The sequence below is a fragment of the Lepisosteus platostomus genome, chromosome 10 (assembly GCF_059453375.1).
Source record: "Lepisosteus platostomus isolate fLepPlt1 chromosome 10, fLepPlt1.hap1, whole genome shotgun sequence".
NCBI lineage: Eukaryota > Metazoa > Chordata > Actinopteri > Semionotiformes > Lepisosteidae > Lepisosteus > Lepisosteus platostomus.
Window position 1 is genome coordinate 41,793,828 of NC_142620.1, and position 17,792 is coordinate 41,811,619.

The 17,792-nt window shown below is 36.5% G+C and overlaps 1 protein-coding gene across 5 annotated transcripts in view; it reads right to left on the minus strand.

The window, feature by feature from the left end:
- Window positions 1-17,792, minus strand: part of lrch2 (leucine-rich repeats and calponin homology (CH) domain containing 2) — a 117,636-nt gene that overhangs the window by 55,817 nt on the left and 44,027 nt on the right. For all 5 annotated transcript variants that reach the window (XM_088649027.1, XM_088649030.1, XM_088649029.1 and 2 more), the window contains exons 2-8: window positions 13,123-13,267; window positions 9,667-9,793; window positions 7,371-7,476; window positions 6,850-6,986; window positions 5,766-5,899; window positions 3,941-4,028; window positions 846-954 (exon numbers count right to left, since the gene is read on the minus strand). In XM_088649027.1, the coding sequence (XP_088505153.1) occupies window positions 846-954; window positions 3,941-4,028; window positions 5,766-5,899; window positions 6,850-6,986; window positions 7,371-7,476; window positions 9,667-9,793; window positions 13,123-13,267 (846 nt within the window). The remainder of the gene's footprint in view (window positions 1-845; window positions 955-3,940; window positions 4,029-5,765; window positions 5,900-6,849; window positions 6,987-7,370; window positions 7,477-9,666; window positions 9,794-13,122; window positions 13,268-17,792) is intronic.

Consider the following 17,792-nt stretch of genomic DNA (forward strand, 5'->3'; position numbering starts at 1 on the left):
TTGCTCTGTTCTACAGTAGGTTGATGCCACATGTTGGTGGTGGAGGGAGTCCCCATTACCTGTACATCACTCTGAGTGCACTGTTCAAGTGTAAGTATTATTATTATTATTATTATTATTATTATTATTATTATTATTATTATTAAGAAATAATAAGATTAAGATTAATATTGGAATGTGGAATGATTCGCACACTCTGGCTACGATCAAACCAGCCCATTTAACATTCTCTAATAAGAGCAAACAAATCATAGGCGCCAGTTGTATGGTGCATTCTTACAAAGCCCATTTACATCCTTTAAACACAGGACAGTATGAATAATGGACAGTTCCATTATTTTTAGGGGCTTTCATTTTATTCTGAATTAAATTAAACTGCAATGAACTAAACATGTGTTACAGTACTAAAAAATGGCTGTCCATTCCATGAAATAGAGACTATACCCCTTTTGAGATAATATTCAGCACATAAGGTAGTGCGCACTGGAATCCTTTACAAACAGCTTTTTAATTGCTCAATCCAATAAGCCATTAGGAAAAACTGACCTTTTGTCCTATCATTCTCAACAATTCCATTCTTGATTTTTACACTATGTGTTGTTACAGTCTATCCTTTGATCTGAAATATCACTGCAGTTTGTTCAAGTGCAATTTCAACTTGTTGAGACAACTCACATTCAAATTTTAGTCAACATGGTGACATTAGACTTTAGAATCTGATTTATTTCTGTTGCTTCCTGTGTGGAGAAGCAGGGGTGTAAAATTAGGACGTGCAGGGCAAATTAACAGAGATGCAGGCTCAGACAGATACATGGGAATACAGGAACAAAAACACCCTCAAATACCTTTGCTCAAGTCGAGCTTTGTTCCTGCTGAGTGACTGTCAGTTTTCACCAGTTCTCGGGGTGTTTCTGATACCTGAGAGTGAAGACTGATGGTATCATCATCTGATGGCTGGAAAAAAGGAAATCGAAACTCAGTTCAATTCTTTCTCATTTTGTCATCAGAGAAATCAGGGTCACCGTCAGGGCTGACATTTACAATGATGTAAAAAGCAATACAGACAAGCAAAAAATACCCAGACCTTATATAAACAATATCCCACTTAACTGGAATATTTCAAATGTGATCCCATCATAACATCCTTAATGGCTGTACGCATTTGTTATTAAACTTGGCACAGTTTCATCTCGTGTAACATGGAACGTTTTTCTTATAATCCCCCCTTTTTGTTGCAACTAACATAAACTAACATCAAACACCTATACCTGTCTATTGTCAGATCCTTTTGACAAAAAGTGACAAAAATGTTTGACCATTCTTTTCTGTACTCTCTTGACTCCTCATTTGGCAGGTACACCAGGGGAGGAAGGGAAGGGGAAGAGGGGAAGAGACACTGCCGGGGGAAGGTTCTTCCTATCAGCCTTAAAGACTAGAGTTAAGTATTTGAACCTTGTTAAGAGAGTTTGCCATTGTGTTGTTTTTAGGAAACTCTGATTTCCTGTAAGAAGAATCCCTAGGTTAAAAATGGTCTATCCTGGTTAGTGGATATATTTTTAGAATAGCAAGATAGGTTCCCATTCATTCTGTAGCATCCATATCTATATAGAGAGAGCTTTAACTCTAGGTTATATTGTTTGGTGTAGAAGGCAGGAGTATCTTTCTTTTTGGCCTAACACTTCAAACCACAGATTCCCACAATCCCCAATGATAATCACAGGGAGCACTCACTGCCAAAATCAGGATTTTAAGCAGCATCCCACCTTTTCAAAATATTTTTAATGCATAGCAAAAAAATACGATACTTTTATTTTCCAAAAACAGTTCAACAATAAATAAATGCACACATCTTCTTTGGAAAGCAGGCACAGGACATTTAAAATGCTTCTTATGAATAAAATCTAAAAACCTATAGATATTATCTGAAACATTTATGTTAACATCTTGAAAACAAACCTAAACTGATCAAATATTTAAAATAAGTCATTCATGCTATAGAAATGTCATCAATACATGGCATATTTTAATATATTTTGCAGTGCACTGACTGAAGCACAGGAATTCTGATAAAATTTGAAATACAGGTATGTGCTGCAGAATTCCAGTTTGAAAACAATATGGAAAAGAACACAAATACTGTCTACCATGCTTTAGCATATATTGTTTTAATCTATGGCATTAATCTCCAATATATGTAATAGGTTATGTTTGTTCAAATATAATAATTCATAATGCATTAAATTTACTGGAAAGTACTGTTTTGTACAACAAAACCAAATATATATTTTTGTTGCTAAAATAACGAATTAACCACATATTATAAAATTTGTTTTTAGTCATTTAAATTAGCAGCACCCAGCAGTGTAAAAGTTTAAATATAATGAACTATGAATCATATACTCATTATTATTATTTATTAAAAAAAATATAGATTGTAAGGCTAGAAATATTTTACCAGTTCAGAATGTAAGAGTTATTTTCCTTCCCTAAAGGTATAGCTATCAAGCACTTCAAATACCAGTTTCTTATGTCTGAAAAGGGAAACTTTTGAGAACATTATTTACGGTGTATTATTACACTGTAAATTACACTGCCTTTATATAACCCAATCACATGTGGTATATATTTAGATTTATATATATTTGAAAACCTGGGTACACAGGATACTCTTCTCTTCCCACTTGGAAAGAGTGCATTTTCATTCAGAACCGCACAAACACTAGGTGTCAGCAGTCAAAACGCACAGCATCACAGTGCATTACTGAGATACAGGAATTCTGCTGGGGTTTTAAACAACTGCTGCAGAATTCCAATTTGAAAACGTACAGTTTCTAAATACTGTCTGCCATGCTTTAGCATACAGTACATTGTTTAGTTCAGGTGGGTAGCTGCGTCAGCATACGTAGACTGCAAAGGAACAAGTAATAGGTTTATTCCATACTGAAAAGAAAAAAGAGAAAACACAACATTTCGGCTGTGAAGCCTTCTTCAGGTGTAAGTGTTTTGAATACACCTATTACGTGTTCCTTTGCAATATATTGTTTAAGTGTTTATCCTGCTGAAGTGTATTAAATTCTACAGCGGAGTTACTGTACCACCTTCTGGCCTGCTCTCATCAGATCTCTGAAACTCAGCAAGACTGGGCCTGCTGAGTACTATGGAAAACTAGATTGTAGTCAGTGTTGATAGACCAATAGGTGGCAATATTAACTCAGAACCAGACTTTCCAAACTAAGGCCCCTGAAAAATAACCAGAAAGAATGACAATATGCTATGGGAGTTCTTATCCTTTAGGATGAAACATTAAACTAAGATCCTAACTACTTGGCAATCAAAGGTCTTGTTACACTGTTGGTAAAAGTAGGAGAGTTAATCTCAGTTTCCTACCTAAATTTGACTCTGGGTTTCTATAATGTGGCCTTGCTCAAATTACTCCTTAATGTGTAATTTGACATTCACATTAAGAATCTACCTTCTTAATGTGACTGCTGCTTCTTGTCAGCTTTACCACATGTAAGTGTATGTCTGCCCATGTTTTACTGTATACTGGAAAACCTGCAGGAAATGACCAGTCAGGTGAATGTGTAAGTGTTTTGAGTTAACTGTGGGTAAATGGGCTAAGAAAAGCAAATTTATTGTGTAAGGAACGTTAACCATGTTTAAAAGTGATTTTATAAAGGGCTGTTGAGGTAGTAAAGGTCCTCAACAACTACATACTGTAGGTGAGGAGAGATCAGAGTACCAATATTGCTGGGATTCATGTTTTACAACTTTTCTGTGCAACAGGCGATAAAAAGATGAATGCATACTATTGTCTTATGATCAGAAATTCTTATTAAAACAACTCCGGCTTTCTGTCACTGTAAAGAAGCACAACAGCTGTAGACCCCAACAGAAAAGAAAGCAAGACAGAAGAATCCTGGAAGGGGGAGCACTCTACCTCTGTTGTAGATAATCTCTTGTCACCATTGTCACTGCCGATGCCAGAGTCAGGTCCATGACTTTTACTGGGATAAAAATCCTCCATACTGAAAAAAAAAATCATTACACCTTAATAAGTCTGACAATTCTAGAACAATCTGCAGGAGTTTATACTGAAAACTGAATGCTGAACTCCTGACTGCTTGAATTTAAATCACTACAGCCCTCAAACCATCATGTGGACTGAAAAAGGAAATTTTGCACTCATCCTCTAGGCCATTTGCTTCTTGTCATAGTACAAGCTTCACAGGGTGTTGAACACAGGGCTTAATGAAAACTCAACCCGAAAATGATGCAAACTCACAAATGCCAAATCACAGTTAATCCCAGGTAGCGACAAAACCAGGTTCACCAGATTACATAAAACTGGAATACAGGGCCTAATTTTAAAAAGGGCAGTGCCGAGAAGTAATCTGTCTCTCACTAACAGCCAAGAAAGATTACAGCTACCCAACGAGTGTTTGAGCCAAGGAAACCCAGATAACTCTGCAGCTGCCTGGTGGGTTAGGCTGTGCTGCTTAATGAAAGCCAGTCACAGACATCTAATGAGAGAACAAACTTTAATCAGCGATGTCTGGACTATGGGATTCAATTCGTGCTATGCACTTACCACTACTGGATGAGCAACTAAAGTGTCATTATTTTCAATTTATCATACAGCAAATCAATGATTGTGGAGAAGAGGTTTCCTTTCACACTGGGAGAGGTGTGAAAAGAAAAAAAACAGTTATTTAAATTTCTGTGTGTGTGTTACTTAAACAAGCCTTTCTGCATTTAGATCATAGTGGATTTACTACTGGTGTTCAAAATGATCTTAAGGAAAAATACTCAAATTTCTGACAAGAGCATCTCAGGGGCCACTGCTTTTTTTCCCCACTTCATACTACTTCATACAAAACTGAAAAGTAAACGTTGTCTTGAATGATTCCAGTGGTTATTTGGTGAAAATATCAGCTGTTTGCAAACCAGCTTTACAACTTGTGATCCTGTATGCTTGCAGCTAAAGGTCTAATATTCATCAGGGAAGGGCAACAGAGAAGATTCAAGATTTAAGATTAAAATTTAAGATAGAGGCCCAATCAGCATGCAGGTTCTGTTTTCCCCCAATAACATACTGCACATCTAAGAGCTTACCTTTAGAGAGAGTTATCCCCAAGGGGGCAATTTTATAGACAGCAGCAGACAATATAAAGAGAACCCATAAACAAACAATACACATATACATTCACAAAAGAATAATTTGTTAAGCAAGCTTATAGCCACCGGTATAAATGAGAACTTATAGCTGTTTGTTTTTAAGCTGGGAAATCTGCATTCTGAGTGGAGTAACTGGAGTTCATTAAACAAGGGGTGTGAAGAGTTTGTATGGATGGAAAACACTTTACGCAAAACTCGTAACTGACAGACGTGGGACAGGGCCAAACGATCAGCAGCAATAACTGACATAGTCAGAATATACAATTGTATGCACAATTTTGGTCACCCCCTGGCCAAATTACTGTCCATGTTTTGTTAATTTTCTAAGTGAAAAGAAATGAACACAACCTCTGCAGCGAACAAACTTAAACTCGACATATTTCTGCAAATTTTAAATCACAGTTACTATTTATTTGCTGAATGTAACAGATCCTATGATGTATCTCTCCTTGTGCCCACTTCTTCCCGGGATAGACTCTGGGCGGCCATGACCCTGAATTGGATATGTGGTAATGAAAGAGATGTGATGTAACGCTTATCACTGTGATCTAGTAGATCAGAATGAAAATAGATTTTTTAAAGCACACCTGTCAGTGAGGGGTTGTTGAAGGATCCGTTTTCCTAATGAAGGAAGGTCTAGGGAGTCTGGTTTTTTGTCCATTTGTCTGCAGGCCTGGATGTTCAGGTATTTAAAAATGTGCACTTTACCCTTTAAGCAAATCTGAAAGGAAACCACCAAATACATTAAACATGAGATGTAAACCATATGTCAACAATATGCCCTAATGGTGACTCCCATAATGTGAAAGGACACAAAAGAGGCACAAACCCGAGCCCAGTTTTCTCCTCTACCACCCCTTACTCGTTTTAGACTGACAGCCAATGCACCTGTGAAATCTGACTGTCTTTCTATTAGACTAGTCTTTACAGAGAAGGCATTTAAGTGTACTGGCTGAAGAAACCTGGAAGATAAAATGGCAGTACTAAAATTAGCACTTCACACAACGCGCAGGGATAGCAGTGAACCATTCTGTAAAACAAAACTGTAGAAATTCAACTGTCCTCTAGATGGCAGGAGAGATGGACTTTTGAGAGAAAAAACGTTTTTGAGAAACAATCAGCTTTTTAAGACATTTAAAAATATAATAACAGACCTCAACAGAGTAACAGTTTTAATTTATAACTGGGAAACATTCATTAAAGTAGGTAATGTGACTTGGACTAATACAATGTACTGTAGTCGTGTTATACTTTGAGAGTTGTGAGTGACAAATATAAGAGACTGCTATAAAATTTATCTTAGCTCATTTCACTGTTATTTGAAAGAAATCTTTTATTAATGGTCACTGCTTCCATATTTAATTTCCTTTTTGTGGCAAACAGTCCATAAGGAACATTCCGACCCTTAATTGTCATTAAAAAACTACCACTTGGTGTTATGATTTATATGATTTATTGATTTATTAACAGTGCTTAGTAGCCTGACAGTTCAGAAACAGTTATGTCACAATCAATACACACTACAGTGCTTCATACTTTTATGATACAGTAGAGAACAGTGTGCTAATATTGCATGGTTGTAAGTCATGTATACATAAAGCATCTGAAAATCTATTTCAAAGGACAATTATTTGGAAAAACTGACGGGAAATAAAAAGCAAACAGACTGACCTGTGCTGGTGGTGACTGCATTGGGTTGTTGTCCAGTATGATAAGTTGAACATGCCTTAATTTCCTATAGCATACTGGAATCTCAGTGATTTTGTTGCAGGAAAAGTCTAGCCTGATGAGAGGAAGATCAGCAAGCTCTGGAACAATTCAGAGAAAAGATTGTCTGAGACAGGTTTCAGAAACACCCCTTGTTAATGAGCTTGGCCTCCTGCTGGACAAGGAAGGGAGAGAGTGACATGCTGGTGGACCCTGATGTACAGTGTCCAGCCATTTTGTTTTTCTTTTCAACAAAAAGCCAGGAGTGGGAAGAGCAGCTGTGGAATTAGACGGACAACACGCAGCCTTGGTTCGGAGGACTGCGAGCTCATCACACCTGGCTTGGTCATAATTCAGATTCACACCAGTTACCTCTGGAGAACGGGGCTCTGCCCTGAGCAGAGGGTGCCTGGCGCCTGCTGAGCCCCGCATTGCCCAACAGCTCATATCGGCCAGGCTGTCTACCAGCCAACTGCACAGCTCACCTGACGGGAGCACCTGCAGACAGTTCCTCCGGATGTTGAGCTCTCGCAGGGACTGGAGTTTTCCCATCTGCGGGGGCAGAACCTGAATCTCATTGCAGCTTATATCCTGCGAGGGACACAAAAGGCGCCAAAATGAACACGAAAAGAAAACATTAGATACTCCACAACGCCAGGACTGCGGGATGGTCTTGGGAGGGCGCCTTCTCATCAGCCGGCATTCTCTAAACCACTTTCCTTATATTTCTTTCTGGCAAACAGCAGATTTGGTGGTTATTCCTAAGAATAGTGTTCAACAACCAGGAGCTAAATACTTCAGCTCTCAGATATCTTGTTTCTGAAACTCCATTCCAGGTGTCAGAATGCTGAATGTTTTCTAAAGAAGTGATTACTAACTACGATATGAGCTCTGTCAACTTGTTTCTAATTTTGTACCATGCAGCGCATTGAAGAGGCTAGACATGAAGACTGCAATAGAAAATACAGTAAATGTAATTTTCTATCGTATAATTATAAATTGTGACAAGGCCTTGATTTTGCTCTTGTGGTTGAATAGTGAATTAAGGTTATCAAATCAATACAGGAGTAATGTACTATAGAATGATTATGGAAGGATACAGTTTTTAAAAGGAAGAATCAGGAAGTTGAAGATATATGAATGTGTAAAGGTTTTTCTGGTCTACACCTTTTTTATTTTATGCAATGTAGCAGCATCTAGGACAGTTCTATTGTACCTAGATTTCAATTACTAGAATAATTAGCTATCTTATACTGTTTATTGTCAGAACTACAAAGCAACACATTTGGTTTGCAACACATATTTTTCATAGAAATCACTGATTATGTATTATACAGTATATCCACCTTATAATGCCATACAATGCCACAATCTGAAATTGTCAGTTGTTTAAATTCAGCTCTGAGTCAGCAATCCTGCTGCTCTGCCACACCTATCTGTTAAAGCCAGTCATGTGTTACAAGCTCCATAGCACCTGACAGAAGACTTAGTACTGATGGAAGAAGCAGTGTCATCACTGACCTCACTGCAAGCCTGCAGGAGCCTGGGAAGTCACAAGAGTCGCTGTTGTACTGAGAGAAACTGGCTGACTGATAGCCATCCATTCACCCAGCGAACCTCTTGCCAACACTGCGCAGACACTCAGACAATTCTGTTCATAGTCAGCTAGAGATATAACCCAGGCTCAAAGTAGAGATGCCTGAGCCTAAGGCTAGACTGAACAAGCACTATTACTACTGAAATATACAAGAAAACCCTAAAATCCTGTGGAAGTGTCTACAAATGCTAAACATCAATTCACTATTATATCAGGTTTTAAAACTTAAAAAAAAACTATTGGTCAAGCCCACACCACAAATGTTTGTGGCAAAATATTCATAAAGAGAGATTGCTAATAGATCAAACTTTGACGCATGTCTATCTTAGCTGCTGGGAGAAAAATCAATATGTACATTCATACTAAAGTCATGAAGTTGTTATGCTAACTGTGTCGTTGTACCATTGTAGCACTTCAGAACTGTGTTGATTGATAAAAAAGAACCATGCATGGCCCTTTGAGCCAAATACACAGAGCCTGCCTGGATGGATACATTTTCCAATTAGAAAGGTAAAACACCCTGCATTTAACTTCAGTCACAATACTTTAACATCATCTGCACTGAATATGGAGAAATGAAATTTCCCAGTGGAGATTCCTGTCATGCAAAGAGAATTTCTGTTCCCATGTCACCGTCGCATAACAACACTGGCTCCCATGGTTTAGACTTTCTATAAAAAGCACAATTATGCCTTATGTGCTATACACGCCATTTTGGGGGAAATGTATTAACCTAAGAAAACAAACAGCAGATTTCCAGGTTAAGATCTTGCAACAAAAATGAAACATTAATATGAGGTCATGAACAGTCACTCAACCTACAAGTGCTTATATACATCTGAGTGGGCCCTTTCATGTTCAGTAGAGTGTGTGTGAAAATGAAGTGGGGCTACTTTCTGAACAGCTACAATGAGTAATTTTTTATGGTTTACATAACATTATTGAAATCCCACCACACAGTAAGGAATAACAAAGAAGAAATTGTATTATGTCACTCAACAAAGAAATGCCACACTTTTTAGCTATTTGCAGAACTTCCTGCACTTAAAATCTTTCATTCTGAAAAAAATAAAAGTCTATCAAAAAGACAAATTTCTAGAAAATAAGAAATAAGGGGGTGAATAAAGTTAACAGCTGACTGGAAAACAATACCAAAGTGATACGGAGTCAACCACATGACTCACCAACTCCATGAGATCTTTTGCTTTTCCAATTTCCTCCGGTATGGACACCAGCTTGTTATTACTTACTACTAGCACTTTTAGTGGAAGGTCAAAAAGGTATTTTGGCAGCGTTGATAGTTGGTTCCGACTGCAAAAGAAAAAAAAACAGTACTGTAGATAATGTAGGTCTGAGTCCAAAAAAGAGAAGCAGAGCACAGGATATATTTTTAGACAGGGCAGCAGTTCTTCTGCTGAATTGAAAAGTGAATCTCTTTTGTATCCAATAATTGTTATTATGTCACCAACAACAATAATATCTCACTAGAAATATTATGTTATATGTTATCAGGATAATCCATGCTATGACAGAATTGCATTAAAAGAGTTTAAGAAGTGCCAAATCACTTACTGTGCATCTTATTTGCAATAAATACTCAAAAAGTGTTTTATTGAAAAATCAAAGACTAGCTATAAACATTTGCTCGTGAAGGACATCAATGATGCTTCTGTACACAAAGGAATTGGTTTTCAATGGGTTTTAAAATGTGTCGTCTCTAACAAAAATGAAAACATATAATTTGACACTTAATGCCATAAACACAAAAACAGATTCATTTGCTGTGACAGCAAAATAGCTTTCTTTAAAGAAGCTTAGATTAGATGTACTGTATAAGACATATATTAATGCAACAAACAGGATATATCATTTGTGAGCAATTACTAAGGCTGCCCAAACACATAAATGCTCTAAGTAATGCTTTATGACACACTAAAATACCTTAGCCCTGAAATGCAACACATAGACTAATGCAAGAGAAAAAATCATGATTCATTATTCAAAAAACTGCCCAATTGCTAACAGCAAGATGTCAGAATTACAGATTTACAAACATGGCTTATATTGGCTACACATGGGCTCTCAGGGCTTGGTCGTTGGTACTGGAACACCTAGCTGAGTGAAATTTTGAAAGCAGGCATAAACCCGTCTTCAAAGCTATGACACAGAGATGTCCGATGTCGTATCATGGAAGGCCAATTCCTGCATCTTTTTTTGTACGTCGGTTTAATTCATCACTTGTAAAAGAGCTGGAAAGGACTGTATTTTTTTTAAACTGTAAAACTATAATTAAAGCAATCAGTTGAATTATGCAGTTAAGATTTTTTGGTGGAATGAAAATCTGAGGCTTTCAGCTCTCCAGGACATCACCCTGACCTCCCTCTTCTTACACACCTAAACTTTCCCAAATCATAGGAAGTCTAGGATGAGTATCATATTCTTCACATACACATACTGATGGATCAATAGAACACATACTGTACCTAAATATCAATTTCAAGACACCTAGACAATAAGACATAGAACAAGGAATTGCTACCCACAAAAATCCTTTATCACGTATGGAAATAAAACTCTAAAAAAATTAAGTGTTATATTCAGGGACTTCTATAATAATTGAAGATAAAGAACATCAATTCCCTAAAGTGCTTTGGGATTATTCTGTATGGAGCAAGAACACTATTTAAAAGTTTTTGCAAAGCACAAAAACTTTGCAAGCTCCTACACTGTACCCTGTCACTGCAGCTGTTTTACTCTGTGGCTTTGCTTTTCTTCCATCTGCATTATTCTTTGTCAGTTGCCCAAATATTTACTGAATAACGGAAAGAAGAAAGAAATTCCACATTTAGAAATAGTTATCACTGATAATCTAATTATATCTGGATGTGATGATGGCAAAAAAGAAAAATACGAAAAGCTTTGTATGAGATACAGCAGACATAACTTTGGTCTGCAAGCAGGAAAGCAGAAAGGCATGAAGAAGTGTTGAGAGCCCGATGGAATCTGTCAGACAACGTTAAAAAACAATCTGAAGTATGTGCCACAGACGTGGTCCAGTCACGTTAACAGACTCTCCTTCTCACAAAAAGCAACCACCATCTGCCTTGTGAACATTTTTATGAAACTACAGATGCAGCATATTTGCTTTGTTGTGTTGCTGTGCCACTTCAAATACGCAAAAGCAAATAACCAATAATTTTAAGGTCCACTGTGTAAAAACCGACAGGCACCTCATCATTGTTCACAACTGAACAAAGAAAACATTTTTAAAGATTAAAAAAATGGCCAGATATACTGCCATTAGGAAATAACCTGCTCAATGCGCGATTATATTATTTAAATATTATTCAGAACCTCAAAACAATAACAAGTTATCATTTACTTGGTTCTTGTATTCAACAGATAAAGGCAGAGGACAGAAGATGAGCCATGTTTTGAGCACAAGGAGGCTCAGTACCTCAATAACAGCATGTACAGTCAAACACTAGCCAAATCAGGGCTTGAACCATGAAGCTCCTGAGAAAAAGCCCTTCACTTCAACCACTGGAGTACCTAGTCATCCTCACAATGAGCAATTCCTAAACAAAAGCAGACACACTGGACGCAAAAAAAAAGTTTCCATAATTATAACCACAGTCTCAGCTCATTATCTGAATAAGGAATGTTCTGGGCTACACAATTTTGTTCATTTTTTCAGGAAACTCACATCTTGGACATTATGGGGCGCAAATGGTCTCATTTCCCTTAAGAACAGTATCAGAGCTTCTAATCTGGGACAGCTCAGAAGAGGACAATTCATAAACATACAGTATCACTTGAAAAATTCACACCTCTTGGGCTACAGCAGAACTCAGTTCCACTCATCGGAACTGTAACTCTACTTCCTGTCTGCTCCTATTCTCTCAGTGTTAATCACAGAAGAGTGAGCAGCAGTCAGCTGGATGAACTCCAGCTTACACTTGTTTTTGACCTACCTGCAGATACAACTTGCCAAAAACTTTAAATCCACCTCCTTCCTGAAACATGTCAATGAATGAATCTTTCACTTTCTGTTCACTTGTTTACTGTTCACTCTTTACTCATAGAAAGATACAGCACAATCTGACAACCAAGAATGTTTTTTGTTAATTTCAAATGTCAATCTAATGGGCCACTGAAAAGCAAAGCTACACAACACCACAGAAAATCCATGAATACTGATGTCACTCATTCCATTGCACAAATAATATTAACACATGTGTAACTCAGTAAAAAAAACTAGCAAGTTTAATGCCAACCAAATTGAAAATGGATGACGTTAGATGTTAAAGAGAATTTTCAATTCTTTCAGGAATTTTCTTAGAGTTCTCTCACCAAAGTACAGAACAGGCACAACCTGACTAGGCAGATGAGATCAAGCTACAAGGTGGTGATGCAGAGTAACAAATTTGATAACAAGTTTAAAACCTGAAAACCTGCAGAAAGCTCCACAGAGGAAATGCTGTATTTTTCTTATATTATTCAGCACAGAGTTAACTTTTAGTTATTCATTATGTTGAATACAGTGATTTGAATCAATATTGTTCTGATTTCTTAATGGAGCACTCGAATTGTTCTAAAATAGTAGGGAAAAAGAAAATGATTGCAAAAATACCACTGACCTTATGTTCAAGTATGTTAGCATCTGGAGGTTTATGATAGCTTCCGGAATGCACTTAATACAGTTGTGGTACAAATTTAAGGATTCCAGTGGGGCAAAGAGGCACACTTCTGGTGGGATTTCCATGAACCTGTTCTTTGAAAGATCTGCAACAGAAAGAGGAGACAAATTGTAAACTTCCACAGTACAGTGTTAGACACAATTCTTGTTCCTTCAAGCACCAACTTACTCTCTCCTGCTTAAAGTTCTGACAAAACGCCTTTGATGAAGAGTAGAAAATTACCCATTTCCCAAAGAGGTGCTGATGTCACTGATTTGAATTAGATCTTCAGATCATGCTGCTAAATTGAGCAGTATAATATTTTGGTAATATTTATATAAACGAATATTTTGCTGTCCATAAGTTTTGAAAAATGAATAAGTCTCAAGTCATTGACTCTCTCTAGCCAAACCGTTCTGTTTAAGATTGCTCTACTAAATAAATATATAGGAAGCAATCACTTAAGTTACTATTACCATAAATCAGCTGCTTGTCTTACTACATTTTCAAAGCAAACATCCTGACACTTGAGAGAGTTTCCACAAGGGTTACACTTTGATAAATATGCAGTAGATCACAAGCCTTTGGCTCAAATCTGGGCAATGCTATTAGCCAGCTGATTGGAATCACTGGAAAAAGGGTGGCATACAATGCGGTTGGTTTAAGCCAGACAAACTTGCTTGGCTTACCAAACAACAGCAGCCCCTGTTGCTTGCTAGGAGTGAGTGAACTCCAGTCCTATCTGTGAGCACCACATCTGGCCTGTGGATGGGGCTCTGGTTAAGCTTCAGGCTTTGTGAGCTCACAGTGTGGAAAAAAAATGGTTTGATGTGCATGTTTCAAATCAATCACGTACGCCGAAAATCACATTAAGACATGAAAGGCGACTTGCTTAATATTAAAATGACAAGGCTTGTCCTACTAGTACAGCACTTACTGTACATACCTTAGCTTTACTCCCTTTTTTGCCATGAAAGAGAATGTATGGCAAAAAAAAAGCAGCAGAACACCATTATCACTAAGGTTACTGTTCTGTTTTGCCAGTTTCCATGCATTTGGCTTAAATTGCATTAGTTTAAACAAGATGGTGTCTCTTTTAAAGAGATCTAATTTTATTTTTGCTGTACTGTCTTACACAATGAAATTGCTGTCCCTGGAGGGGAACCTGTTAGAAACATTTTTCAAATGGAAGATAAGATTCATTTTCTTTAATTTAAAATGAAATTTTCATCATTTTCTAAATCGATCCCCCATAGTAGGTAACATTGGTACAGCTTGTTATAGCTTTATGTTTCTGCTGGTGTTTTTTTATTATTAATAGGTTTCTTTAGAAGTTCATTTCATTCACTTAAACTAAAAAGACTTTTTAGCACCAGAAGTTTCATGCAGAGATTATTTTAAGGTCCTGAACAGACTCCTGAATTAATGTACCACATGTTTGTGCAGCTTGTGTTAATCTGCTTTAAAGTGTAATTTATGGATCAGAAAAGTAAAACATTCAAGTATCGATCTAAGCAGCAAGGCTGTATATCTTATGTGTATGTGTAATGCTTATGTGTAATGTCACTTGCATCCTTAGCTAGAAAACTGCAAATCATGAGGGATTTATCAAGGTCACTCTGCAGCTAAACCATTTCAACTAATGCAACCAAGCAAGAAAGTGTTTAGCTAGATCAATACTTCACTATGCACTCATCTACTATGTTTTAGTGAATTGTAGAAGGATACTATAAAACTGTTCGGGAAGTAAAAATATCCTCAGTGTTTGTTTAGATAAAAAAACTACTCCTTTAACAGACCAAGTCCTTCCATGACTCCTTGCTCATTTGAAGTGAATCTAGCTGCAGGGAAACATCAGGACTGCTAAATTTCTCACATCTTGGAAGTACCTCCTCAAATGCATGTTCAGACTGCACCCACTACTGCCTTAATCTATCTCTGCAGCATGGTCTTTTAAGCTTTTAAACTATTGTGCCCAGCACTGATCAGATCATAAGCATCATATGCTAAACTTCTTTATTCACTTCAGTATACTTCAATACACTGTATTTCTGATCTGCATTTTTACTTTATGCACAAGACCACTTTAGTGTACTATATAACTACTGTATATACCTATGAATCTCCACTATATCATTATACTACTTGGCCAGTATTCCAGGTTTACATGTAAGTACAGAAGTACAAATAAATGGATTGTTTTTCCATACAACATATTCTTTGAAGCCATTGTTTAACTACAATCTTTATGATAACCAAGCCCTTCACCTTTCATTTTAGCTCCTGTTATTAATCAGTTCTCTTACAACTAATCTTAACACTAGGTTCACAACACTATGGGCTAGGATACACATTAAGAGGCTGAAATACACTACAATACAAATGTCATGAAAGTTACCATGAGTAACCCTGAGTTTCTCTCATTTACTGTTGTAGACTCCACCTGTGTGGCTGAGTTGGTAGCTTAAATGAGATGCACTACATGTGTCTTGTATCTTATTCCTAAGTTCCTACTCAGATCTACAAGTAGTTTCTCTGTACTTTGTTCATTTGTTACTCTCTAGTTAGCTACTAACTAATGAGCCCTTGAAATCTGATTTAAAGTCTGCAATTGTGTCACTTGTGTTAAATAATTGTCTTTTTCTTGCAAAAATTCCAGAATGGATGGCTGCAGCCTAATTGCAATGCCACCTTTCATCTAATGAGCTGTCCATGCCTTTAAGTTCAGACGCAGAAGTGAAACTGCTTTTGTTAAAATAATAACTTCCTGATGGTTGCTGAATCTGTCATTTTATATTCAGCTTTTAATATAGCAGCTTTTGATAGTGTAAATCATGTTCATGATATGTAAATCATGATACTGTAAAGTTTTCCCTAGATCATACGGAAAGTTATTTAGGGACTACTGGTTTATCTCTTTGAGCATTTAGTTCTCAACTGGGTAACAGAAGCCATCTTGCAAATGTTGGCTGTTTTCAACCTATCACTGTGGCTCCAGATGTTTTGCAGGGCTCTGTGCTAGAGTCTTTTTTATTATTATATTATTTAGCATGTTGCCTCTTAGCCAGAGTATTCATCATCATGGACTTCAGTTTAATTGTTATGCTAATGAAACCCTGACATACATTTGAGCTAAATCAAATACTACTGCGGCAAATTCTGCATTATACAGGTTCCTGATAGGTATTAAGATATAGAGACAACAGAGTTTTCTTACATTAAACTGATAAGACATGCTAATATTCTCAGCAACAATGCTGAAATTCAACCTTTCACCGACGTTAGAAATCTCAGTATTATTTTAGACCCTAAATTGTAGTTTGGAGATTATGTCGTGTTAGAATCATCATCAGTATATTATTTTATCATTCATGAACTTACCATCGCTCAGGTAAAAACTTTGCTGTCTGTAACTAATGATAAAAAACTACCTTTATTCAATCAAGATTAGATTACCATAATAAATTACTTATTGGGTTATTTACTAAGGTACTAAATACTAAAATCTCTCCTAGCATATAAATCCTGTCTTGTGTAAACTGTATTGGCTCCTCATGAAATATAGAGGTAATGTTAAAGCTCTGAATTGTCTAGCCTCAGGATAACATCACGATGTAATGCATAAGTATAGTCTGATATGCAATTTAAGATATGCCAGGAAGAGACCTCTCATCATACCTAAAACCAGGCAGTACACAATAAATTATAGTATCCTCACCATAACCTTGGCATTCTTTGCCCGATTACAAGACTGTGATTGTGAATACTTTTAAACATTATTTAAAAACCTATATATTTAACTACTGTTTTTATTTTGTTTTGTTTGGTTAATGTATGTGTGATTTTACATTTGTTATATGTGTATCTTTTTATACAGGTGAGCACTGCACATTCTTGGAATGTAAAAATAAATGAGGGACCTAAAAAGAAAATCAGTCCCAGCAAAAACAAAACTAAATCTCTTCCAGACCTTAAGCCATTTTCATTTTTCTTTTTGTTTTGTTAAGCTTTAAACAAACCCACAGGCTAATTTAGAAGCAAAACTATTTTAATAGCTCAGATTAGGAAACATCTACAAATGACGGAAATTAAGTTCAGAAGTAATAGGCTAAAAATGTTTCCATCTGAATGAGGAAATAGATGTACTTCATTCACCAGTTTGAGTGATAACAGAGAATCTTTATACAAAGAAACAATGATAGTTTCCAGGCAATGAAAACCCATGACAGCACATGCTCATCTTCAAAATTTGGATACATACTGTATATAGACAGAAAAAGAAAGGAATATGTTAATCCTGAACAAAGAAAATACTGTACTAAATAAAGAGACATTTTTGTGCCATTATTATAACCTTATGATATGTATTTACTATAGGCATTTAACAGACCTTTGATTTTTTACTCTCAATTAACACAGCCAAGGTTTTAATTAAGATTTAAACTGTCATGTGTTCCCATGTGAAAGGAAAGCATTCTTCCTTTTCTCAGTGGTGAACTAGGGACAAAAAAATAAAAATACTAATCAATAAGCTCAAAGCACTGAATCCTTCATTAACAAGGATGAATTAAACCTTTGACTGTTCAGTGCTCCTCATCTTTCAAAAAGTGTTTGAGTTGCTTTATTTAAAA